The sequence below is a fragment of the Felis catus genome, chromosome E1 (assembly GCF_018350175.1).
Source record: "Felis catus isolate Fca126 chromosome E1, F.catus_Fca126_mat1.0, whole genome shotgun sequence".
NCBI lineage: Eukaryota > Metazoa > Chordata > Mammalia > Carnivora > Felidae > Felis > Felis catus.
This window is the reverse complement of record NC_058381.1, coordinates 14,843,299-14,867,073: the sequence shown is the minus strand read 5'-3', so window position 1 is coordinate 14,867,073 and position 23,775 is coordinate 14,843,299. Positions and strand designations below refer to the sequence as shown.

The window sequence follows — 23,775 nt, the reverse complement described above, 5'->3', positions numbered from 1 at the left end:
GACAGCTCCTCTCAGAGTCACAGCGGGTCCAAAAGGAGAGCGGGAAACAACCCCTCCCACGCAGGAGAGCGCTGGGCCTCCGGTCCTGCAGGCAGTGTTGGGTCCCTTTGTTAACACGCAACACACAGCACACCCAGTGGCCTTCCTGTGGGCGCTGCCTTGCCAAATGGGACCACAGGAGACTCCCTGATCTCCTGGAGGGGCTGTTGGGATGGCAGGGAGGCCAGAGCTGGAGGCCCCTGTCCCCAGCTCTGATCAGGGCCACATACGCTTATCTGTTTTATACTCTGGGCTCTGTCAGTGGCTATCATTTGAAGAAACTGCTCTACTTCCAAAAAACACTTGAAAAGTCATCAATCTAGTCAGGTTACGGATGGGGAAACGGAGGCCCAGAGAGGAAGAAACGTACCCAGGGTCCTAGTGAGTCAGCCACAGAGATGGAACCTAACACAGCCCTGGGACTCCAACTTTGGTATTCTTTCTACAACCCCACAGTCCCTAGGAAGAAAAGGGCCACGGCCAAGCCGAAGCCGGGGTCACACAGAGCCGCTGTTCGAGGCAGAGCCTGGGGGCCGGTGAAAATAGAGACAGACAGGAGAGGAAACACCAAATGACACACTGAGCACAGCACATACCAACAAGGTGGCCCTTGGCGCGGGAACAGAGCTGCTGGCCCCCAGCGTCAGGCCTGCCCAGCCTGCCCCACATCGGCCACAGGGTGACCTACCGGGCCCTGCCGCCCCCTAGGCTGGCCAGCCTCAGCCGGGCAACCCACTGCCCTGCGCGCTCCTTCCTTCTCCCAGCCTGCTCAGACAAGCCCATGAATAGAACATTAAAGGCAAAACCTTCTAAAAGAAAAAGCAGCTCCCTGGTAGGAGTCGCCCCACTAAATGTCAAATACAGAGCAAGGCTTCCTGCCTTGTGTGCTTCTCACTAATGGAGGCACCTTAGCCTCCATATCCCCATCATCCAATCGCCCTATAAATAAATCATTGTGAGAAGAATGCCAATTTTCCCCCCAGGGCCTCATGGATCTCTCTATACAAGCATATGTAAAGGCCCCCTTCACTATGTGTTGGCACAAGAGCCCGGAGAGAGATGGCAGGCTCTGCGAGGGCAATTTTAGAGGCAGAAGCAAACTTTCATACCACCTCAGTGGGCTGAGAGCCGGGAGGCCAGCTTTTCTCTGACGTGAAGAAGGCTCTTCCTCCATTTCCCATGGACGCACCCTGACTATGCTGCCACGGCCCTCTGGGATCAGCCCCGGGAGCCGCCAAGAGGCCCAGGTCCAGGGCCTGCGGAGGTCTGTCCCCTAGAAGCCACTTGGCGCCCCCAGGTGTGCGGGGGAGCCTGGTCACCGACGTGCAGTGCACGGAGCATTGGCCCACTCACCCCTGGAGTCCCCCACTGAGCAGCTCGCCAGCTCACCAACGGCACCAACGCGGCACCGGCGGACCCAAGGTGCGGGTGCCGACAAAGGCTCCAGGGCCAGTAGGTCGGGCACGTGCACTCAGCACACTTCCGGCTCGCACACGTCCGGAGCTTGTTGCACGCTTGCCAGGTGTGTTTCTGCACACACACACACACACACACACACACACACACAGTATTGTGCCAACACGGAGGCCTCCAGGGCAACTCTTCTGAATCAGATAGCAGAGCTGTTTGCTGTTTTGGATCCCAACTTCGCTGACTGATTAGACAATAATCACAGGCTCGGGAGCACCAGCCTATCTGTGAGATCAGACACCTTGCCTCACCATGGTGGATGAGAGCTCTCACTCAGAGGATTCAAACATGTTCTGAAGGGGGCAGGAGAAGTCCCTTCTAGAAGCCCACTCTGAGCTCTGCATTACAGTCCAGCTAACAGACTAGGGCTGGGCCATGGGAGCGCCACCCCAGGAGGGAGGGAGAACCCCAGAGGTGGGGGGGTCAGATACAGGTGGAGGGACGTGCCACTACCATCCACCTGAGCCACATCCTGGGGCCGTTGCTCTCCACACAAGCACCAGCCAGTCTGGAGGGTGGCTGTTCACAGGCCTACGAGGTTAGCCAGGAAGAGCAACATAGTGGCAAGATCCAGCCCCCAAATAAACCACATCCCGGCCTTTCTCAAGGGCACGAAAGCAGGCGGGATGGTGCTGGCCCACTGTCCCAACTGTGTCATGAAGAAACCACAGCAGAAGGCAGTAGGTGAGGGCGTATCTGCCCAAATACAAAGAGGGGCAGGGAAGAAGAGGACAGGTGGGACGATGACTCAGGGTCCTCGAGCCCCAAGCCCCAGCCGGAGATGCTCCTGGGGGCAGACCAGAAGGGGAGTGCCTGGGAACTACCAGGGAGCTCTGTAACAAGATACAAATGATTCATCAGTGTCCAGCATCCCGCAAAACAAATGTCATAGGAATTCAAGGCAGATGGGCACGTGAGACAGTGGAGTTTAGGGGTCAAGAGAACAAGTGAAAGAGTGTGGTGGCAGACAGATCTGGGATTGCATTCTGACTCAACAGTGTGCCAGCTGAGTGACCCAGGACAAGGGACTTCATTTGTCATGCCTCAGTTTCCATATCTGTATAGCAGGGGCAAGTACAGACTGACCTCAAAGGGTGATTATGGAGATCACATGACATAAGGTGTGGAGTCACTTAGCCCGGCCCATCAGTAATTACAAGCAGCTATTGCCACTGCATGGACACGGATGGGCACAAGTGGATCTTTGCTGCCCCTGTTTCCAGCCAGCATGCATACCTCCTCCCAGTGGGTTCAACCACGCATGCACTAAGACCCAAGGTGGCTTTGCCTTGCCGTGGTGATGGACACCAACCAAGTCAGCGTGCCTCCTCTCCCCAATTCAAAGGCATCCAAGGAAGTCCCTGCTCTGGGCCCCTTAACCTTGGAGCTAATGTCTCCCTGGGTCTTCTCCCAGGCCTTGAGGAAACCCTCACCCTGAAGTCCCTGTCCCACCCTTCTCTCCGACTCACTTCTACCCAGGGTGGCCTGGCCAGCGCACCCGAGAAAGGGCTGCTTCCGGCACTCTGCGCGGAGGTCCTGCCTTCTGCTGTCCCTGGAGGCTCTGTTCCCGTTTCACCAGCTATTTTGCTTCCTTGGCCATCTGTTCTCTCCCTGTCATCTCCTCTCTGTTTTAACCTTAACCACTACTTTGCTGCAGATGGTACCAAACAGATCCGTTCTTGACATCCTTCATGATGCCTGCCCCCTCCTTCTCATCTCCAGCAAGGGAACTTCTGCTGTGTCCTTTTTCAGGCTGTGACTCCAAAGCTCAGAGTTGAATTCACCCCACAAGCCTCCCTCCTCAGCCTCATCTGCTGTCAACTATGCCACAGGTCAGGGGACAGACACCTGCATTTTCCTCTTCCTAACAAGACGTCCCCTTTTCGAACCTGGCCAAGAACCTCCGCTGGTGTCAAGTCCACCGTCTGCTCCAGTTATCTACCTGGTGTCCATAAATAGTGCCCTTGAACCCTCCAGAGGGCTCAGGAGCAGCAGCCCGAGATGGAGACCACAAACTCCGGGATTCCTTCCTGCAGCGCAGGAGTCTGTGTGCCCATGCTCGGAGTTTGGGTCTGGAACAGCTTGTCTGTCAAAAACGGACCTGAGAGCTGCAATGAGGATTTGGCCACGTATTGGCGTGACAGGAATCGAACCCAAACACATTTTCTGTGTGGTCTGAGCTCACAAGGGAAACAATACGCTGCTTTCCTTGCTTTTATTCTGGCTACTGATGAGAAAATGCATGCATGGGCTTTATTTAGCAACTCGCTCTGCCTCTCTTCTGTTGGTTGTGTCCCGGTGCTCCCCTAAAATTCCTCCTCTTGGCTTCTCTTTTCCGGCACAAGGACGAGGAACTTTGAGGAAAGAAGCAGCCCAGAGGCTCCCAATGATAGAAGCGGTTTTGGTGACATTGGTTCCACCAGGCTGCATTCCCTGAGCGGGACAGAATTAGGCTGGGAAGACTGAAATTCCACTTCTGCACCGGGGTTTGGGATACAAAAGCCTCATATCTCAACCCTCTCAAGCAGGGCTCTTGTATTTCCGTTCTACACTTCCTCTGCAGCGGAAAGAGAAGTGTCTTGGCTGTTGGTGGAACACTCCTCCCTTCTCCTCTCCATCGGAGCTAAAGAGGGCCATGTTATGGATAGCTCCAAGAGATGGAGCCTGCTCACCCCTGGCCACTTGGAGACTCTCAGGTCACCTAGGGAACCTCAGGGATCAAATGGACGAAGCACTGACAACCCCATGGTCCCTTCCTCCCTCTGCCTCCCCTCCTTCTTCACACAAGGGAGACCCAATCCAGCCACCAGGCCAGCCCATCTGGCTATGGAAAACCAAAAGAACAAAATGCATCTTACTGGATTGCAGACCTTAATCTAGCTCTTGCTGAATTATTCAAAGATGGCATTAACTTATAAATGAGTGTGTTTGACTGATTTTGTGGTTGATGTACAGATAAATTCTAATGAAAGACAGCTACAAGATTTTAAATTATTAATTAGACTGCCACTTAACAAAGCCTATTTGGCACTCTATTTCCTTGCTTAACAAGACAAAAACTTTAAGGACAGGTTCTTTATTAGCCCAGAGGCTGTTGATTTGCATTCTGTTTTTATAGCTCTAAAAATGAAAACCATAGATCCTGACCTTAAGCAGGCCACTTCTGGCAAAGCAAAACCCCCAACAGGGCTGCTCTTTCTTCCTGGATGGTGCTGGGTGGCTCGGGGCCTGGCTTGCTCTGCCTGCCTCTCATCTCTGACCAGAGGCTTGCTTTTTATATCCCTGGTTCTGCCAGGGTAGGCCAGGAGACGGAAAAGAGGGCAGGCAGCAGCTGAAGCCTTCAGCTACTAGCACTGTCAGCAGCAGGATCCACTGACGACTCAGGCTGTTCTGGTTCACAGAGGTGGGGCTGTGGCCAGTAGAGTCCTTTCCTGAAGGGATGCAAGGCAGCGCACGCAATTCCTAAAATGTCCTGCCAGAAGACAGGACCCAGCTTGCTGTAACAGGACAACCAGAAATCAGAGCAATGACCCTCATGACCGAATGCCTACGCTCACTGCCTTCCTCCTCTGGGGCTTCAGACACTGAGCCTCCTAAATCCACAAAGCACTCCGTTGTCAAGCCCACGAGCCCAACCCTTTACAGAAAAGAGGGTTTTTCTCTTCTACTCTGCCCCCAGGATCTAGGAATGGCAGCTCTTTCTTTTTTCAAACCCTCTTCCAAAGCTGGACTATAAAACTCCCTCGGGTCTAGGACCCCATGCAGGGCCCTGCAGCTGATAGGCAGGGAAACTGCAACAATTGTCTGAACCCACCCTGTAACATTTTGCTTGGAGCTTTGGGGAACAATTCCAGAAGCAAACACTTCAATGGCCACCTCCCTTGGCATTGGCCTCAGGCATACCTTTGGCTTTCAGCACAAACCTAGAATCCACACGGAGAATCCGAGTGTCTTGTACATGTGTGCAAAAGAAACAAGTCCTGGTGATCACAATCAGGGACAGAGAGAGAAGAGTGTCCAGCAAAGGACCAAAGTAAAAGTCCTTTGCCCACACAATGTCCCAGCAGAAGGCTGCAGGCCACTGGAGTCGAGCATAGCCCAGCAAAAGGTTTTTCTGCTCTGTTTTCCCCTGGTCAATCCAGGTGGAAACCTCTTTGCTGGAAGAAACTCTCTCATCAACCAAGCCATGAAGGAAGGGAAAAATAGCCCAAGTGGTGAACACATATGACTGCCAAGCCTCCAGCAGCCACCTCTTGAGCAGGGTAAGTGAGTCTCCTCCAAGGGGAGCAGCCCCCAGGATGCACTGGGCTCATTCCAGGTTGGGTCTCTGGATGGGAAAGACAGGCTCCTGGAGGTTGCTCAAGCCTCCCTGGGCACCTAAGCCATATAAATGAAGTGCATGGGCTGCTTTGTGGCTCACTTTAAACTAGAAACTGCCAAAAGACAACAGACCAAAAGGAAAATGAGATGTCAGTTTCCCTCTATTATCTCCATCACAGACGAGGCAACCCAGACATGGCGGCTTTTTAAAACTGCCTGGGAAGCCTTACGCACCAGGGTAAGTCTACACACTCCAGGCCAAAGCTTCTCAGACCTGGGCTTCTGCTCAGTTCTGTAAAAAGCCCCTTCTGTGTGCAGACACTCGGGCCAGCACCGCTAGCTGCTGAAAGGACTTTTAGTCTCTTTCTGCAGAGAAAAGGAACTGGGTGTATCCGTGAAGTGGTTTCTCCAAACAGCCGCAGGGACTTTTCCCACACCACAGTAAAAGGCAGCCAGCGTTTCCCCCGCACTGCCCAGGCCCACGTGGAAGACACAAGTCACACACAAGTTTGTGACTATTGACACGATGGGGCAACCAAGGCTTCCCGGTAGGCCTGAGCAAGCCTTGGACCACCACAGAGCCTTTACTGCGTCCAGCGAAGGTGTGGTTTCTTCACCCACCTGTCCCACCTGCTAGTGGGGTCTCCTCCGTGACCCCCACGCCTGCTCCTCTCCGCCCATCTTGAGGCTTCGCTTCCCATTCCTCCGCCACCTCCCCCTGCCCGTTTTCTCCTTCCCTATCCTACTGTGAGGTCAGAATCCTGTGCTTACGACACCTCGGTCTGTTGCCATGGAAACAGGGGCGGATTAAGGCAGGAGCGCTGAGCGCAGGGATCAGGCCCCTCAGCTACCTGAGCTCTCGCCTCAACCCGCTCCCGCAGGGCCCGGGTCGCCAGACACAGGCGCCGAGACTCGCCGGCCACCCGGCCGGGTCCAGGGACGAGAGGGTCCCGGCGGAGCGCCGCAGTTCGCCCGGACCTGGAAAGGGAGGGAGGCAGACGCAGAGGCCGGGGTAGCTGGAGACGGGGCTTGCGGGCTCACGGCGTGGTCACCTGCCCTCCCTGGGCCCTGGGGACAGCTCCCCGCGCGGCAGCCACGTGGGGGCGCGGCGGGACTTCCCCAGCACCCGCGCCAACTTTGCAACGCTCTGCAATGAGCCGGGCGGCGGAGGGAGAGGGAGGGTCGTGGTTAGGTGGTCGCGCGGAGCCAGCTCCCCTCAAGTTGAGCCTGGCACCTGCCGCGCACGCAACCCGCGCTGCCCCCCGCCTTCGCATTTTTCTGCTCCAGTCAGAGAGGAAAGTTTGAAGAACCGGACATCAGGCGCTGGCCACCTTCCCTCGGCTGCTGGGTACCCAGAGCCCGTCCCTGAGGACCAAAGCAGACTGCAGGAAAGGTGCCCGTGTCCGGGCCCCGCCTGAGAAGCGAGGGCGCGCAGTGAGCGCCCGGGCCCGCGGTCACTGACCGCTGGCCGCACTGGAGCGCGGGCTACACCCGGCACGGTCAAAGCGGCAGAACTGGCAGCATGTGCCCGCGCAGGGGATGGAGCCTGCAACTGCAAAACTTTATAATGGCAAAGCAAAAGGTCCCAGAAGGCCACCTCCCCTTCCATCATGGGCAGCTCACTGTGGTCTCTAAATGACCTCGCCGAGCCAGATCCCTAGGCCTGGCCGCTAGATCCACGGAGCAAATCCCGTGTCTCGCAACTGGTCACCGACAGGGGCTTGAGCTCCAGCAGCAACCCCTCCTCAGGTGCGTCCCCGCAAAGCCCGCCAGCCCGCCAGGGGCTGCTTCCCCGGCCAGGAGCCCCGGCGCCGGGCAGCTCTCAGGCGGCTGGCTCCCAGCCTCGCGGCTCTGTCCCGTGCACACTCAACTCCAACTTGCCCCTTCAGCTCCAACTCACCTTTGCGAAGCATGTTGGCCGTGGGGCCGCCACTCCGAGGTCGGCCTAGGCGCGCTCCCTCCCGGAGTCCGGATTCAAATCCTTGGGCGCCGGCTGCAGCTAATCCGAGCGCGTCGAGGCGGGGGCAAGCCGGGGATCCGCTTGTGCCCGGCAGCCAGGCCCCTCAGGGGCATGGTGAGCCCGAGCCCCGCGCCGAGGGCACCGGCGCCCACTAGCAACCGCGGCGCTGCCTGGCAGCCCGGCGCGCTCGTTCAGCCCCGGGACAAGCGGCTTGCTCCGCGGAGCCGGCGGCCTGCCTCTGCAGCCCCGAGCTCTTTGCAGGCGGTTTTGAGAGGGGACGCCGCCCCCCGGCCGCCCGGCCGCCGGGCTGCGGCCCCCTCCTTTCCGCCCCCTCGGGCCGCCGCCGCCGCGGCTGCTGCAAAAGGGCGCTCGCACGCACCGCCGAGCTCCGGGGAAAGCGCCCGGCGCGCGTTTGCAGGACCCGGTGATCGGCGGAGCGGGGCGCCTCCCTTCCTCCCCCCAACCCCCCGGCTTCCCCCACCTTTCCTCCTCCCTCCCTCCTTCCCTCGCTCGCTCGCTAGCTCCCTCCCTCTCGCTCCGCTCCCCGCCCCCGCTCACGGAGCGCCTCCCATACAAAATTTATGAAAGTGCTCTCAGCTCGCGGTGCCGAGCGCCGTCCTATTCCCAGGGCAGCGGCGCTCAGCCGCACGGCGCCGCCTCCCAAGGTGTTTTCGCTGCGCCCGCCCCCGGGGACGATCCTTGGCCCGCGTTGGTCCAAGTACCTGCCCCAGCCCCGGGCCGGCCGTCGGGTCACTCGAAAGCCCCTCCCGGGCCCCTCGGGCTTCCCGGAGCTCGCACCCGCAGCCCAACCCCCGCCCGCTCGCCCTTCCCGGCTGGAGGTCACCGAGACAGGCGGCTGGAAGCGTGCGCTCTGCCCACCAGCTGGGGCAGGAAGACAACCGCCATGAGACCCCAGTCACAAGTCAGCACCCCTGCCCATATCCTCTCTAGCCGGCTCCGCTTGCTTCTCGGAGGCTCGACGGCTCCTCCTCGCCCAGGACAGCTCCCGCGGACCCAGCCGCTTCACATCCACCGTCCCCCGATACTATTCTTTTGGCGGGGGGAGGTGTGGCGAACGCCCAGGCTGGTCTAGTCCATTCAGCAAGCATGCAGTGAGGCCCAGTTGTAAATCCTAGAGAAAGAGAAGAACCAAAGTGGGGCTCAAGTAGGCTATCCCCGCCTAGGGGGTTCCCTGGTCTCCTTCAGTCTACACAGACCCCGCCCGGGGCTTCCTGAAAGATGGTGGAGGCACCGCCTAGAAAGCTGGCCCCGCGGGGGGCCAGTTGAGTTGAGCTGAGAAGGTTCAGGCCTGGAGAGATCCTGGGTGGAGGCGGCACCCCCTACTGGCCTGGGATAAGAGGGGTCCTAGGAAAGGAAAAAGTAGGCTAAGTCACTCATTCAGTATACATTTATTGAGGGTCTATCCTGTGGGACACTACTATTCCTAGGGATTCAGCCAATGGAAAAGACAAGGTCTCTGCTTTTGTGGAGTTTATAGTTAATAGGGAGCAAATGAAAAAAGTCGAGATCAGGCAGTGCTTGGAAGAAAAGCAGGATATAGTACAGTTGATATGAGGGGGTCAGGGAGTGCTGCTTTGAGCAGGTGATGTCTAAGAGAGCTAACTGAAGTGAGAATGAGTTGTGATTCCATGGAGAAAAATTTGGTATGATAGGAAGGTTCAAAAGAAGGCCAGTATCATTCATTCACACATGCATTCAATGGCACCCAGGCTCTGTATTTGAGCTAACTACATAGATATGGACTTCCAGAAGCTTATGGCATAGTTTAGGAAGAAAGACCCACAAGCCATCTTAGAATATGACGAGGAGACATCAAGTGTGGGAGGGGGCTCTGCTAGCTTTGTAAGGGGGTGAAGGACCATCAAGGAAATCTTCAAGAAAGAGATGCCATTTAGGTTGGGTCTTGAGGGCGGAGAAGGAAAAAGGACATTCCAGGCAGAAGAGAATGTGCAAATGCTTGGTAGTGGAAAAAGTAACTTTGTTCTGAAGATTAAGAAGATTGGTCCATCATGGGGGTGCCTGGGTGGCTCAGTCGGTTAAGCGTCTGACTCTTGGCTTTAGCTCAGGTCATGATCTCACAGTTCATGAGTTCGAGCCCCATGTTGGCTCCACACTGACAGTGTGGAACCTACTTGGGAGCCTCTCTCCCTCTCTTTTGGCCCCTCCTCTGCTCATATGTGCGCTGTCTCTCTCTCTCTCTCTCTCTCTCTCTCTCAAAATAAACTTAAAAAAAATTAAAAAAAGATTGGTCCATCTTGGGATGAACTGAAGGTGAGGCATTCTCTTAGCTTTGACCAGCTGCAGGGCTGGACTGACCTCACACCCTGCCTGAGCCCTGCCAGGCAGACATTAAAGCTGAATGTAAGGCACTGGGCACTGCAGAGGCTCTCCATGAGTTAACTGAGGCTCAGGGAGTCTGAACAACTTGCTCAATGTCACAGAGCAGATCAGTGCCAAAGTGTAGGCCTGAATCAGGGTACGCTAATCCTCCTTCCAACTCCATGAGCTGCCTCCCCATAACCCCCTTGCCCCACAAACTCTAGCATCTTAGGCAAAGTTGGCTGGGGCTGGGCGTGAGTGTGAGAAGCAGAGTTATTTCAGGCCTCAGGAGGGCTGGATGCTGCTTTGGAGTCCAGCCAGGGGGTGGGGGTGACTGTAGGCGGGTGTTGTGGTGTAACGTGGGGGTGCACTGTGCCTGCCTTCTTGTCAGGCAGTAATTACTCAGACTGCTGAGTAACTCAGGCAGGGAGACCCCCCACAAACAGATGGAGGTGTTCTCAGCCCAAGTTGAATGGCAGCCCTCAATGTCCTTCACTGCAGTATCTTGGGGGACATGTTAGTTCTTCTAGACATCACCTGGTTTCTTAATGGGTGCAAGAACAGCTCATTCAGCACAGAGGCTGTAGGGCAATGTTATGAGGATGGGGGCCTTCCATCATCAACAGGCCCCACCTCTGCCTAGGGAAAGACCCTAAGGGGTGGTGTGCTTGCTAGGGAGAAGCCACTACTCTGCTAGAGTCAATCCCCACCCGCCCCCTTGCCAAACTCACAGCTGCAGCCAGAACTAAAGCTGCCCGTTGGCTGGGACTTCGTGTCCTGAAGGGGGAAGGGCTGGACTCAGGGGATCCCTGGAATTGAGATCTTGCACCCTGGGGGTCCAAAGAACCAGGGACATTCCGGGCTGGACTCTTATCAAAGGCAAGAGGGGTGTTCCTGAGACCGATGTTGGCCACAGTTTAGTCCAAAGTTGTAACTGTCCTAAGAGCATCGGTCAGTGGCCTGAGGGGCAGAGCATTGACCCTTTCTGGCCCTCCCCTTGGCTGCTCACTCTCAGCCAGCCCATATATCCCTCTTCTCTGGGCAGCCTCCCAGGCAGGGCCTGTCCCTGGCTGCTTGTTTTTCACTTCTCCATGCACTTTAATTAGGAGTTTCCAAGCAAGGAGGGCCTCCAGGGGAGCCCGAGGCCACAGAGCTACCTTAAAGGGCCAGCAGTGCTCACATCACCACCACCAAAAGAGGAAGATGGTGCCAGAGGGCTGGATGGGCAAACAGCCCTGGGGGACCTTTGCTCTCTAGGGCAGACCTTGTTGAGGGCCAGTCCTGCAGGTACTCTGCTCTTCCAAACGTCAAGGCTGCCTCACTGGCCACTCTGCCTTCTCTTTGGGATCACAGGAGCCCATGCCCAAGCCAGAGAAAGACTATCTAGGCTTGTGGGGCAGCCTAGGCAGAGCAATGTTGGCCAGAATCCAAACAGTTTAGGCTGTTCAAATCCTTGGACCGTCTCCCTGCCCCAGGAAAGCACCCTCAGATTTGGGGTCTTCCCAAATTGGTAGTTTTTCATATGGGAACCTTCCACACTTGGTTCTAAAGGTAAGAGCCCTCTGGTGCTCCTGAAATCAGCACCAGGACTCAATTTGGAGCTGGGCTGAGTGGAGCTGAGTCCTGTCTTGTTTGGGCAGTGGGGTCCTCTGAGTTAGAGAATGTGGCCTACCTACATGGCCTCCACTGCTTACCAGGAGGGGATACTGGGAGAGGAGCAGAAGGGAGACTTGGAGGGGGGGGGTGTCCACATTCACAAGACAGACTGTAGAATTCGGGCAAGGAGTCGGCAAATAGAGGAGCACTGGCCTGGGAATGCCAGGTCGGGCGGGCCGGGAGCTGAGCGGAGAAGCCTGGGCAGCCAGGAGAGCGAAACTGCTGTGTTCTGGGGGCTCGGGAGAGCCCCGTCCTTCCGGGCTACGAGGGACTTGCGATAGCCCCGCCCCTATCATCTCCTTCCTGGTCCCCGCCCAGCAAATTCCCGCCCCTCGCTAGCGATCGGCGGTTGATCGCAATGTCTGAGCTCTCCGCGTTCTTCTAGCGCTGCCTTTTTGATCTCCACGTGGGCAGGCCAGTGATGGCGGCGCTGGTGGAGTCGGTGGCTGCAGAGCCCGGCGGCCGAAGCGGCCCTGACAGAGGTAAGTACTACCATTCTGCGGCCGCAAGACCTCACATCGCAGGTTAAGGCCCTCAAGTTAGGGACAGAACCAGCCCCCTCTAACAGCGGCGGCCTTTCTCCACCGGACCCCGAGGGCCCCGCGGTCACTGGGTACCGCGGCTTTCGCGGGAGCCCAGAGGGACCGGTCTTCCTTTTTGCAGTCTTCGGGCTCGATCGGGAGCAGCCCTTCCTAGGAGCCTGTAGTCCTCACTCCGGAAACGCTGCCCTCCTGCCTTGGCGGGCAGACAGGCTCAGGAGGGCTCACGGATAAGGCGGACCCGACCGGGAGAAAAAGAACTGGAGCGTTGCAGCGGCCATTCTACAAGTGAGCCCTCAGGCAGTGCTTTCAGGAAAGAAGCGGGTTTCATTCACCAGGCACTTACTGAGGGCCCACTGAATGCCAGGCCTCTACTGGATGGAGGGACTAGACGACAGTGCTGCCCTCCAGGACCTCTGTCTACCGGAGAATGCTGATGTAAACAGAAGATTACAGGCACGTGATAAAGGAGGAGGAGCCTACCGGTCCTGGGGACTAATTGAGCTACTAAGGCCAGCAGCTCCCACACCCCCAAGACCACAAGGGACTTGGCCCTGTCAGAGGAGCTTTTGTGAGGGGCCCAGGGTTCTGAGCTGGTTGTTCGAAGGCCTTCGAAACAACTGAACAAAAACGATGGCAGGGGTAACATTCACCTCTGGTCTCAGGATCCCAGCCTGCCATGCTAATTCTCCACTGCACCATCATCACTACCACCATCCATCCACAGGCAGAGGGTGAAGGGTCATGTCTAGGAGCAACCCTCCCATAGTAGTCAAGGGCCCTAGCAGAAATTCTGGCACAAACTACAGGTTCAGTAAATATTCGTTCAATACATTTCTTGCCTTCCTTGTCACATTCCCAAACTATCTGGTTCCTAAAGATATAATAGGGGTTGAGCTAAACTGAACTGTGGAGAGTAGGATGCAAATTAAGGGCTGCAGTTTTGCTATGGGCTACACTGTTTTCTTTAATCAAAGGGTTGTAATTTGCATACCTGCATTTGCTCCCACTAGACTACCAGCCCCTAAAGGGTGAAATCACTTCTCTGTCTTTACCTGTTTGCCCCCAGTCCTAATTAGAGTGTGTTTTCCATCTTTCCTGGGGTGGAACTATGGGACTAGGGAACTTGTTAAGTCAGTTAAATGTTTGTTGTTTGTTTCCCTTTTTTAAAAAAATTTAATCTAATTTAATTATTATTATTATTAACTTTATTTCATTTTTTTTAGAGAGTGCAAAGAGGGGCAGAGGGAGAGAGAGAATCCTAAGCAGGCCCCATGCTCATCGCTGAGCCAGATGTGGGGCTCGATCCCACAATCCTGGGATTATGACCTGAACCAAAATCAAGAATCGGATACTCAACTGATTGAGCCCCCCAGGCGCCCTATTTATTTCTCTTTTAAATGAGGAGAGGGAAGAGTGTAGGAATTCATCCGTGTAGACCTAGTCAGTGGGACATGAGTAAAGAGAGCAGTCTTTTGGGGCGCCTTGGGATTCTGCTGGCTTGTGAGCTCTCTTCTCAAAATAAATAAATAAACTTAAAAAAATAAAAGAGGGCAGTCTTTTAAAATAGTACCTGTAGTACTTGTAACAGTTGGCTTCTACATCTCATATTTAGGACCTCAGAACTTCAAGGTGTTCTCAGGGACTGGGGGAAGAGAGACATTTTCCCAGGGTGCTAGGGTGGCTAGGCTTTCCCTCAGAGTTGTTCTTTATCAAGGAGCAGTTGTGTGGACTTTTTTCTGTTTGTCCTCAGTACAGTCTCCTGGTATCATTTCTGTTCTCCAGAGGTAAGGTATGCACTATGCCCCATTCATGGGCTTAAGTCTCTGATTTCCAGTAATCTCTCAACCTGGAAACTAATTATGCAGCTGTCTTCCTTGCTTAATGGATTCTGTTTCCAGCTTCAGAATGAATTCAGTGGGGAAGAAGGCTGGGCCAAGCCCCTTGGCATCTGGGATCTGGGCTTGAAACTCGGGTGGTGTTAACAGCTTAGCTGGGTCTGGCTCAGTTTTAGGCCAGGAGCCAACTCAGGCCTTGCGTTGTCCTAGGTCGAGCCCCTCGGGGACGCTTGGCCAATCAGATCCCCCCTGAGATCCTGAACAACCCCCACCTGCAGGCAGCCATTCAAGTCTTGCCTTCCAACTATAACTTTGAGATTCCCAAGACCATCTGGAGGATTCAACAGGCTCAAGCCAAGAAGGGTGAGCCCTCAAGCTTTGAGATGGGGTAGGGGTGGTGAGGTTGCCTGGCTCAGTCAGGGGTAGTAGCCCCATCCCAGCATTTTTCCAGCCCTCGGCTCTCATGTCTCTGCTCTTGTCTTTCAGTGGCCTTGCAAATGCCTGAAGGCCTTCTCCTTTTTGCCTGCACCATTGTGGATATCTTGGAAAGGTGAGGCCTGGGGCACTGGAGAAGAAGCTGAGCCAAGGTTTTCCCCATGCCTGTTACAGCTCTGCCTGTTGACATTTTTTTTCCTTTTGGACCTTGACCTTACCCTATCCCCTCCCATAACCATACACACACAAAGGGAAAAAGCCAAAACTAAACTCCCAGCCTGCTGAGATCCCAGCCTGTCCTGCTTGGTTTTGTCCATGTAACTCTCTTTCCCTAAAATATTTAGGGGGGAGGAATGAGTCAATTCCAGTATCTTCAAAGCTGAGTCCAGAGCAGGTGGTGGGGTCTGAAGAGGAACCTAAGAATCCTTGGTGCTGACCCGGAATGAGCTCAGTTGTCAGCATCAGGTCTAGCCAGGGTGAACTTTTTTCTCTGGCACACTTGGGGGAGTAGGGCAAAGAGGGGCTTGGTGAGGGAGAAATGTCTAGGAGATGGTATTCAGTTCCTCTTCCCTCTAAGTTTCTTCATTACAATGAGACATCCTTGGGGGTCGGGGGTGGGGAGTGCTCAGCCATCTGGAACCAGCACTGCAACAGGGAGGGGGAATGGAGAAAGGGGAGGTCATCTCGTGATGGGAACCTCCCACTTCCCTGCTGCTGCCCTCCCCCACCCCGCTTCTCATCCTGCTGCCACAGACTCACTTCCCAGCTCCCACCCTCTTGCCCCTTGGGGATGCTCTCTGGGGCTCAGGCCAATTTGCATACATTTTAATCTATAAAAAATTAAGTGCTCTGGCTGACTCAGATGCCTGGGCTGCATTTTAAGGAGTTGAATAATCTGCTTCTGTGCACAGACTGATTTGGGGAAGGGGGAGGAGGGGCGGATGCTGACTGACAGTAGCTCAGCTTTCCCCACCACACCCCCAGGAGAGGAATGGGGAGACTCTGGTCACCAAGCCAGGCCCCACGCCCCAGGGGTGGGTCTCTCAGGGAAGAACTGGTCCTCCAGTTGCATTACCATGGTGAATTTGGGGAGTGTGGGGTCTTCCCCACCCACCCCTGTCCCCTAGTGATTCAGGCCTGGCAGCAGATCTTATGGCAATGTGTTGGCCAGAGCCCACTCTTTCTGACGCACGAGGTATGTGGGTGGTGCCATGTGCTGTGGGGGAGCTGTTCATGGGTCCCCCCATCCTGGGCACAGAGGGCCCTAACTAAGGGTGGGGATCCCAGCCTGTAGCAGGGGGTCTGGGTGACAGGGAGGCTGTGTGTACCCATACGTGCCTGCCCACGCACACCACAGTGTCAAGGCCTGGGAGTGGGTGCCTTTGCATGTGTATACGCACTCATTGCTCTGGGTGGGATGATCGGGGCATCAGAGGTCTGTATTTGACCCCGTGTATGCCCAGCTGAGGGGTGGGGGTTCTTCCTGCAACCTGAGCTTGGACAGAGGAACTGGGTGCTACAGAGACCATCCTCATAGAGCTACACAGTTCCAGGAGCTGCTGCCAGGACTGGGGGATGTGGCAGCTGGGCTCCTCCTACTCTTTGTTGGCAGAAGTGGCAGCTGCCAGCCCAAGTGATTGTGGGGGGTAGGGAGAGAGGAGCTGGGCCCTGAGATACCCCACAGGGGTAGGTCTCTCTCCCACCTCACCCTTGTGTCACCATCTCATTGTTCCCCTGGCTCCATTCCCCCCACCCCACCCCGTCCCCCCCACAGGTTCACAGAGGCCGAAGCGATGGTGATGGGTGATGTGACGTATGGGGCCTGCTGTGTGGATGACTTTACTGCAAGGGCCCTGGGAGCTGACTTCCTGGTGCACTATGGCCACAGCTGCCTGGGTACGGTGGGCCGGGATCTTGGCAGGGAGGCAGAGGGGCAGAACTGCATGCTAATCCCCCATCACAGTGCCTTCTTGTCTTGCTTGCAGGCAGGAGGTCCCTCCCAGTTTCTGGGATGGCCTTGGCCTTCCTGCTCTGCAGGTGGATCTTTCCTTTGGATTTGGTTGCCTTGGAAACAGTGTTGCTGTCCCAGATGTGGGTGTTTGAAAGGCTGTTGGTGGTAGAGCAGGCTGGGCCCCTGGCCGAGTGACAGAGAAGGAGCTTCTGAGGGACCTGTGACCGCCACCCCCCTCACACCCCCTCCTTTTATCCCTAGGCTGAAGCCACTGGTCCTGGCTGCACAGAGGCTTTGGCCCTGGCAGGCCCTCTGCCCCTCTGGCTTTGCAAAATAGTCTCCTGATCTCTACCCTCCTCCCAGTTCCCATGGACACCTCGGTCCAAGACTTCCGGGTGCTGTACGTCTTTGTGGACATCCGGATAGATACTACCCACCTCCTGGATTCTATCCGCCTCACCTTCCCCCCAGCCAGTTCCCTTGCCTTGGTCAGCACCATTCAGTTTGTGTCAACCTTGCAGGTAAGTGGACAGATGGCACCATCCTCCAGACTATTCCTGGGGTCCCATGTGAGGTGCTCCAGGCTGGTCATCTGGCTCTGGCTCTCTCCCCTCACCCACTTGCTTCCCTTCTGTCATTATCCCTACAGGCAGCTGCCCAGGAGCTGAAAGCTGAGTATCGTGTGAGTGTCCCACAGTGCAAGCCCCTATCTCCTGGGGAGATTCTGGGCTGTACGTCCTCCCACCTGCCCAAAGAGGTGGAGGCTGTTGTGTAAGTGAAAAATGGGGGGCCAGTTATAGAGACATAAGAAGTGTACCCTAGAAGGGAGCCTGATGTTCATCATATAGGAAAAAAAACGGAGTCTAAAGCTCCTTAACTGTTTGCTCAAGGTCACCATGTAAAATGGGGACCGCATAGGGTTTCAGGTTTCCTGTCTCCCTCTCAGGTGCTCTGTCCATCTAGGAGGCTAGGCCCAGAGTGGGCAGGAGTCGGGGGGCCCCACAGCAGGGGCTGAAGGTGGGCTAGAAATGGTGGGAATATAATTGGAGAAGATAGATGGGCACGCCCAGGCTGCAGCCCCATTAATTTAGCATCCGGACAGCTAACAAGCAGGAGCAGCATGTCTCCTGCCGCCTAATTATTTTAGGTAATGGAAATGCTTAATGTTGTGTGAATGCAGCCAGCCTCAGAGCCGACAGCTCCCCCGGCTGGGACTGGGGAGGGGAGCCCCATTCCTGGCTAATGGAATGAAACAGGGAGGGGCACTCCCCTGACTCAGCCCCACCTCTGGGGCTGCAGATGCTGGCCCCACAGGCCTTGCTGCTCCCACACAGAACACCCCTGCCCCTAGACAGGCCCACATCAGGGCCTTCCCCAGCCCAGACCTTGCAGCCCTACTCCCCAGGGGCATTCCCCCTGTGCCTGTGCCCGCATAATTCTGAGCTCATAGACACCTACCCTTGGGGGCTTCAAGGTGTGTGTTGGAGGGAGGGACACTCTTGAGTGTTGGCCATTCATCACAATTCAGTGTGCTCTCCAAGAAAGAAGGAGCTGCCATGGCAGATTGTCCTTTGTCTCTGGCTTCTCCTTGGCCCGGGAAGCTACTTTTTAAGGACAATATCTCCCAGGGCATGCTTGAATACATCCTGGTGGTTAAACCTAGAATCAAGTCCAGATAGACTGCTTAATAGCTGTGTGACTTTGGGCAAGTTTCTTAACATCCCTGAACATCCATTGTATCTCTTGTAAAATGGAGAGAGACACTATAGGTAGCTTGGAGGATTATTTGATAAGACTGAGTGAAGTCCTACATGTCAAGTGCTTAGCCCAGGCCTGGTGCGCAGAAGGCACAAATCCAATACGGTAGTTGTTACAACTCAGTAACAGGACCTGAGAGCCAGTTTGGGCGGAAAGACCCAATGTCTACCCTGAAACCACGTTTACAGCATCATTGATACCCTAAACACTACTTGCCAGGGTTGTGTTGAGCTAGGTGAGGGAGAACCTGTCCTACCACCTCCAAGTTAGGATCTCTGGACCCCTGACTGGCCTTCCCATGGTACTGGCTGCCCCTCTACCCTTCCTCCAGAAGGTTGAGCAGTGGGGAGCAGTTCTTAGATTCTGCATTACATAACTAGAGGGGCCTTACACTCCTCTGATTCAAACTCCTTATTTTGCATGTGAGGAAACCAAGGCCTCACAAGAGGTGAAATAAATGCCAGTTCTCTCTCTCTCTCTCTCTCTCTCTCTCTCTCTCTCACACACACACACACACACACACACACACACACACACACACCAGCACAGCTGGCCAAGAACTCAGTCTGGACCTCCAAGCCAATGCCTTCCTTTCCACTCCACGCTTACCATCCCCTTTCTACCCATTGCAGATATCTTGGAGATGGCCGCTTCCATCTGGAGTCTGTCATGATTGCTAACCCTAGTGTCCCCGCTTACCGGTATGGGCTGAGCTGGGATGACCCACTAGGGAGGGGGTGGGACTCCCTGCCACTGAGGTCCTCGATTGGCCAAAACTTCCTCATTCTCTGGTACTTCACAGCCAGCAGCCCTAAGGATCTAAGGTACTTGGGTTCTGAATCTGGGGGTCAGACCCAGGCTGCTGCTCCACAGTACCCACCCATCCCCTGGTATTTACAATGAGATCGTAAACCCCTCTCCCACCTTTGCCTGTTCCAGCTATGGGACTGATCTTTCCAATGACCGTCTCTGCTCTTGCCTCTGTTCCTAATTACCTGCATGGAGCCTGAAGGTTCAGCAGACCAAGGGGCTGGGTCGGGGAGCTATGTGTACAACATACACTGTGAATGGCTGTCACTGTGACCCTGATAACTTCTTTTCCAGATATGACCCATACAGCAAAGTCTTATCCAGAGAGCACTATGACCACCAGCGCATGCAGGCCAACCGCCAAGAAGCCATAACCACAGCCCGCTCAGCTAAATCCTGGGGCCTTATCCTGGGCACTTTGGGCCGCCAGGGCAGCCCTAAGATTCTGGAGGTCAGCGGGTTTGGGATGGCCTCTAGAGGAGGGGACTGACTAGAAACCCAGCTGGGAAAATCAGTAGGCTAACAAATTTAGACTTGGCTGCTTGATTATGGTGACCTGAGCTTGGCCTCCCTCTTCCAACAGCACCTGGAATCTCGGCTCCAAGCCTTGGGACTTCCATTCATGAGGCTGCTGCTCTCTGAGATCTTCCCCAGCAAGCTTAGCCTGTTTCCTGAGGTGGATGTGTAAGTTTCTTCCCCTTACCTCTCTAGCTATGACTCTGGCTAAGAAAGCTTAGATCTGAGTCCTGCCCAGCACACATTGAAGACTGGAGTGAATGGGAATTGCTTCCATGAAATTTTAATGTTTACAGAGCACTCATTCAGCAGGAGCTACCCTTGGCTATGGGTCACCCCACTCTAGTGTGGGGGCTCACAGGTAGCTGCAATTATAACGTGCGAGATGAGTTTGAGGAGTGGTTGGCACCTGCAGAATTTGATTCTGGGGATATTATCACAGATGAGCTGCCCAGCCCCTGCCCTCAGAAAGCTCATAGTCACTGGAGGAAACAGGAGAAAACAAGCAATGCTGTAGCGTTATTCTAAACAGCATTAGGTGACAATCTTTACTTTAGAATGAATAGTAAGCATTCATTGGGTGTGCTGGGGACACAGTCATGTTTTTCATCATGCTGCCCAGGAGAAGGGGAGCACCCCCCTCCTTGGGTTTGACCTGACTTCCCTTTCCAGGTGGGTGCAGGTGGCATGTCCACGCCTTTCCATTGACTGGGGCACAGCCTTCCCCAAGCCGCTGCTGACACCCTATGAGGTAACACCAAGTTGTGAAAATCCCTGAGGTAGAGTGGGCTTTGTACTGGTTCTGTCAAGGGAGGGATCTGGAGTGGGGTGGGTGAACAGCACTTAGTTACAGCTGAGTCACTTCCTAGCTGTGTGGCTTTGGGCAAGTCCTTTAACCCCTCTGAGCCTCACATTTCCTTTCTGTGGCATGGGGATAATAGGACCTTCACAGGCCCTCGTGAAGACTGAATTAAGAAATCCTGCCCAGAAAAAGTCAGCAAATGTTATTGTCCTGTTGTCCCCCACTAGGCTGTGGTGGCCCTGAGGGACATTTCCTGGCAGCAGCCCTACCCCATGGACTTCTACGCCGGCAGTTCCTTGGGGCCTTGGACAGTGAACCACGGACGGAACCGCCCCCCCCAGGCCCTGGGCCGGCCGTCGCTGACGAAGGTAGGCAGGGAGTGCAAGCAAGGAGGACAGACCAAAGGCGCGGCCTCGCACTGGCCGCCTCCCTAGCGACGCGAGCCGAGGCCGCCGCCGTGCGGTCGCTGCGGAGAATGCACGGGAGCAGGGTGGAGGACGTCGCAGAATTGAGACCCTGACCAAAGTCTGGGACCTCAGATGCAAATGCAGGAGGAGCCCACGCGCCCTACTCCAGCAGCGGCCTGCGACGATTGCAGCTGCAGAGAAGAAAAGGGAGCGCCGCTCATTCCGTAGACCCTCCTAGGTCTCAGGTATCCACCCCTCCTCCGGCCACACCTTTCCCCTCCGGGTTGTTCTGGGAACGCCCGCTCGCTCTATGGCCCGCCTTCGGGGTGGTGCCAGCATTTGGTCCCGCCCCTTGCATATTCGACTTCCGCTCGGGGACAGTCTGCTTCCGGCCCCTGGCGCGTTGCCCGGCAAGATGGCGGCGCGGCGGCCGCTGCGGGTGTTGGGGCTGGCGGGATTCCGACAGAGCGAGCGGGCCTTCCGCGAGAAGACGGGAGCCCTGAGGAAGGCGCTGCGGGGCCGCGCCGAGCTCGTGTGCCTCAGCGGCCCGCACCTGGTCGCGAATGCCGCGGGCCCCGAGAGCGTCGGGCCAGCCTCCGGCGAGACGGCCCTGCCCGGTGAGACGGCCCTGCCCAAGAAAAGCACGGAGTCTTTTATCTAGCGTCGTCTCCCCGCGACACCCTTTGGCATACCCCCACGCTGTATCCTCGCCTCATTCCTTCCCTCTGCCCGTACCCTTCATTTCTTCCTTCCCAGCCTCACAGGCTTCCTCCTTGATGTGTCATCCCCCTTTCTCCGTGCCACCCTGTTCTCCACCTCATTTCCCCCAGACTTTCTCCCTTCCCCTCAGCCGCCTCTCTTTCCTTACTGTCACTCCCAAATCCTCCGTGCCTCTCTTTTTCATTTCTTCTCCCCTAGATACTCGCTTGTTCTAACCCCATCCTTTCCCCTATATCACTTTAGAGCCCTGCCTTCCGGAGGAGCAGCCTCGAGGCTGGTGGTTTTCAGAACAGGAAGCAGACGTTTTCAACGCCCTGAGCCATCCCACAGTGTGCAGAGGTCTGGAGGAAGCCTTGGGAACTGTGGCACAGGCACTGAAGAAACTGGGGCCTTTTGATGGGCTCCTTGGTTTCAGCCAGGGGGCCGCGCTAGCAGCCCTTGTGTGCGCCCTTGGCCAAGCAGGAGATCCTCGCTTTCCCTTGCCAAGGTTTATCATCCTGGTGTCTGGTTTCTGTCCCCGGGGCCTTGGACTCAAAGAACCCATCCTGCAGGGCCCCTTGTTGCTGCCTTCCCTCCATGTTTTCGGGGACACTGACTGTGTCATCCCCCCTCAGGAAAGTATGCAACTGGCTAGCCGATTCACCGGAGCCATCAACCTCACCCACTCTGGTGGCCATTTCATTCCAGCAGCTGCAGCCCAGCGCCAGGTCTACCTCAAGTTCTTGGACCAGTTTGCAGAGTGAAAGATGAACAGGGGCTCTGCCCCTGTATCCCCTACCCCCACATGACCTTGGGGCAGCCTCTGGACTCCAGCCTCCCCGTCTTTCCCCTGTTCTGGGAGCTCAAGTGCTGTAGTGTTCCTCACTATCACCAATTAAGAGACATATCAGTTTTTTAGACTCAAATTATTATAAGCCCAGCTCTACACTCAAGAAAAAAGGGAGGATACTCAAACATGACGTCTGATACTCAAACGTGAAAAAGGCCAGTGGACCCCTGGATGAGTGGAGGGTGGCATGGGAAAAGCAGGGGCTGGCACTGTGACTGCCACATAATAAAGTGGTGATTTGGATTTTGAGCATCTTTTTCCTTACACAGAAAAACCCATTTTGAAACCGAAGTCTGGATTTCTGGCCTTCCATACAACCTCCAGGGAAGCACCAAACAGGGAAGTGTTTGCAGTTGTGAGCCTCCAGGACAAGCTTGTGAGTGCACACGTTTGGTAGAAGTCTTAAGTCCCAAGCTGAAGGGAAGGAGGCCTTGGTGGCTGAGTTGGAAGAGTTTACATCTGAGAAGTTTTGGGAAGAGGTCCCCTGGCATGGTTCTGCCTGGGCTACAGAGTTAGGGTTCCTCCATCCTGATCCCTGAGGGTTGTGTGCTAGTCTCCTGTCAGACTCTGGCGTCTTAGGTTCTCTGCTTTCTCCTCCAGAACTGCTGTAGACCCTCTGAACTACCAGCTTGAAGGGTGGGATGATGCTCAACCTTGGGTAGAGGCCCAAGCCTGCACAGAAGAAACCCTATTACAGCCCTGACCTCATCTACAGAGTTTCTGGGGTTGATGCTACTCCGCAAGGATCCAGCCAAGGCCTAAGGAGCCCCTCCAGTTCTTGAGTACAGTTAGTTGTTCCTAAGCTGTCACTAGGTCCGCTTTTGCTATTTGCCCTACTTCTAGTGCCTCCACCTGTGGCTCACCCTGCAATGGTTTCAGCCCTGCCTCTGCAGGTTCACCAGCCTGTTCCTTTTCTGAAAGATTACAGGAGGCCCTGGTCTAACCCCCATGCACGGTTGCCCCCAGGGAGGTTAGTAATTGAGTAGGAATTAGGATTAGGGGATACAGCACAAATACTCCAGCCTGCCCTGAGCCAATCAGACTAACATCCCTTAAATTGCCCCTAATCCTGAGTTCTTCCCTACACATAGCACTTGTCTAAGATGAAAAAGCTGGAGTTACCAGCCCCCCTTCCCCCCAGTCACCACCAGACACCCAGCTTACTGGATTTAGGACCTTTACAGCAGAAACTGAGGATGGGAGGATAGTTCTCCCTTGCTACAGTCTGCCTCTGCCTTGCTCTTGGTGTTTAAAGGGATCCCTTTTTTGGCAAAAAAAAAAAAAAAAAAAGGAGACTCAGAAATGAACTGAATTGCTCCTACAGACCTGTTGGATTTGGCCCATTGGATTTTTAAAAATACTCAATTTTTGATACTTAAGGTTTT

General features: G+C 55.3%; 3 protein-coding genes across 7 annotated transcripts in view; 2 read left to right on the top strand and 1 right to left on the bottom strand.

Moving 5' to 3' along the window:
• The window catches only part of RTN4RL1 (reticulon 4 receptor like 1), a 72,704-nt gene extending 64,453 nt beyond the window's left edge, over nt 1-8,251 (bottom strand). Inside the window, exon 1 of the mRNA XM_006939977.4 lies at nt 7,730-8,251. Coding sequence (XP_006940039.1) covers nt 7,730-7,742 — 13 coding nt within the window. The 5' untranslated portion in view covers nt 7,743-8,251. The remainder of the gene's footprint in view (nt 1-7,729) is intronic.
• Nucleotides 8,252-11,438: 3,187 nt separating this feature from the next.
• Nucleotides 11,439-23,687, top strand: DPH1 (diphthamide biosynthesis 1). Of its 5 annotated transcripts, XR_006589472.1 has the most exons (16): nt 11,439-11,680; nt 12,171-12,267; nt 14,373-14,525; nt 14,649-14,712; nt 16,372-16,493; nt 16,912-17,069; nt 17,198-17,319; nt 18,939-19,007; nt 19,411-19,567; nt 19,700-19,800; nt 20,305-20,383; nt 20,662-20,802; nt 20,974-21,086; nt 21,805-21,900; nt 22,660-22,766; nt 22,991-23,687. XR_006589472.1 is itself a non-coding variant. In XM_003996430.6 (13 exons), the coding sequence occupies exons 1-12, from the start codon at nt 12,207-12,209 to the stop codon at nt 21,067-21,069; spliced, it is 1,323 nt and encodes a 440-aa protein (XP_003996479.2). In that variant the 5' UTR covers nt 12,129-12,206; the 3' UTR covers nt 21,070-21,086; nt 21,805-21,942. The 5 variants fall into 5 exon arrangements, 1 of the variants encoding a protein (XP_003996479.2); XR_006589470.1 differs by lacking the exon at nt 11,439-11,680 and having other exon boundaries at nt 12,129-12,267; XR_006589473.1 differs by lacking the exons at nt 11,439-11,680; nt 12,171-12,267 and adding an exon at nt 12,277-12,612.
• On the top strand, nt 21,103-22,633 carry OVCA2 (OVCA2 serine hydrolase domain containing). Its single transcript, XM_006939976.4, has 2 exons — nt 21,103-21,458; nt 21,805-22,633. Exons 1-2 carry the CDS (start codon nt 21,152-21,154, stop codon nt 22,302-22,304), a joined length of 807 nt encoding a protein of 268 aa, XP_006940038.3. The 5' UTR covers nt 21,103-21,151; the 3' UTR covers nt 22,305-22,633.
• Nucleotides 23,688-23,775: the final 88 nt, after the last annotated feature.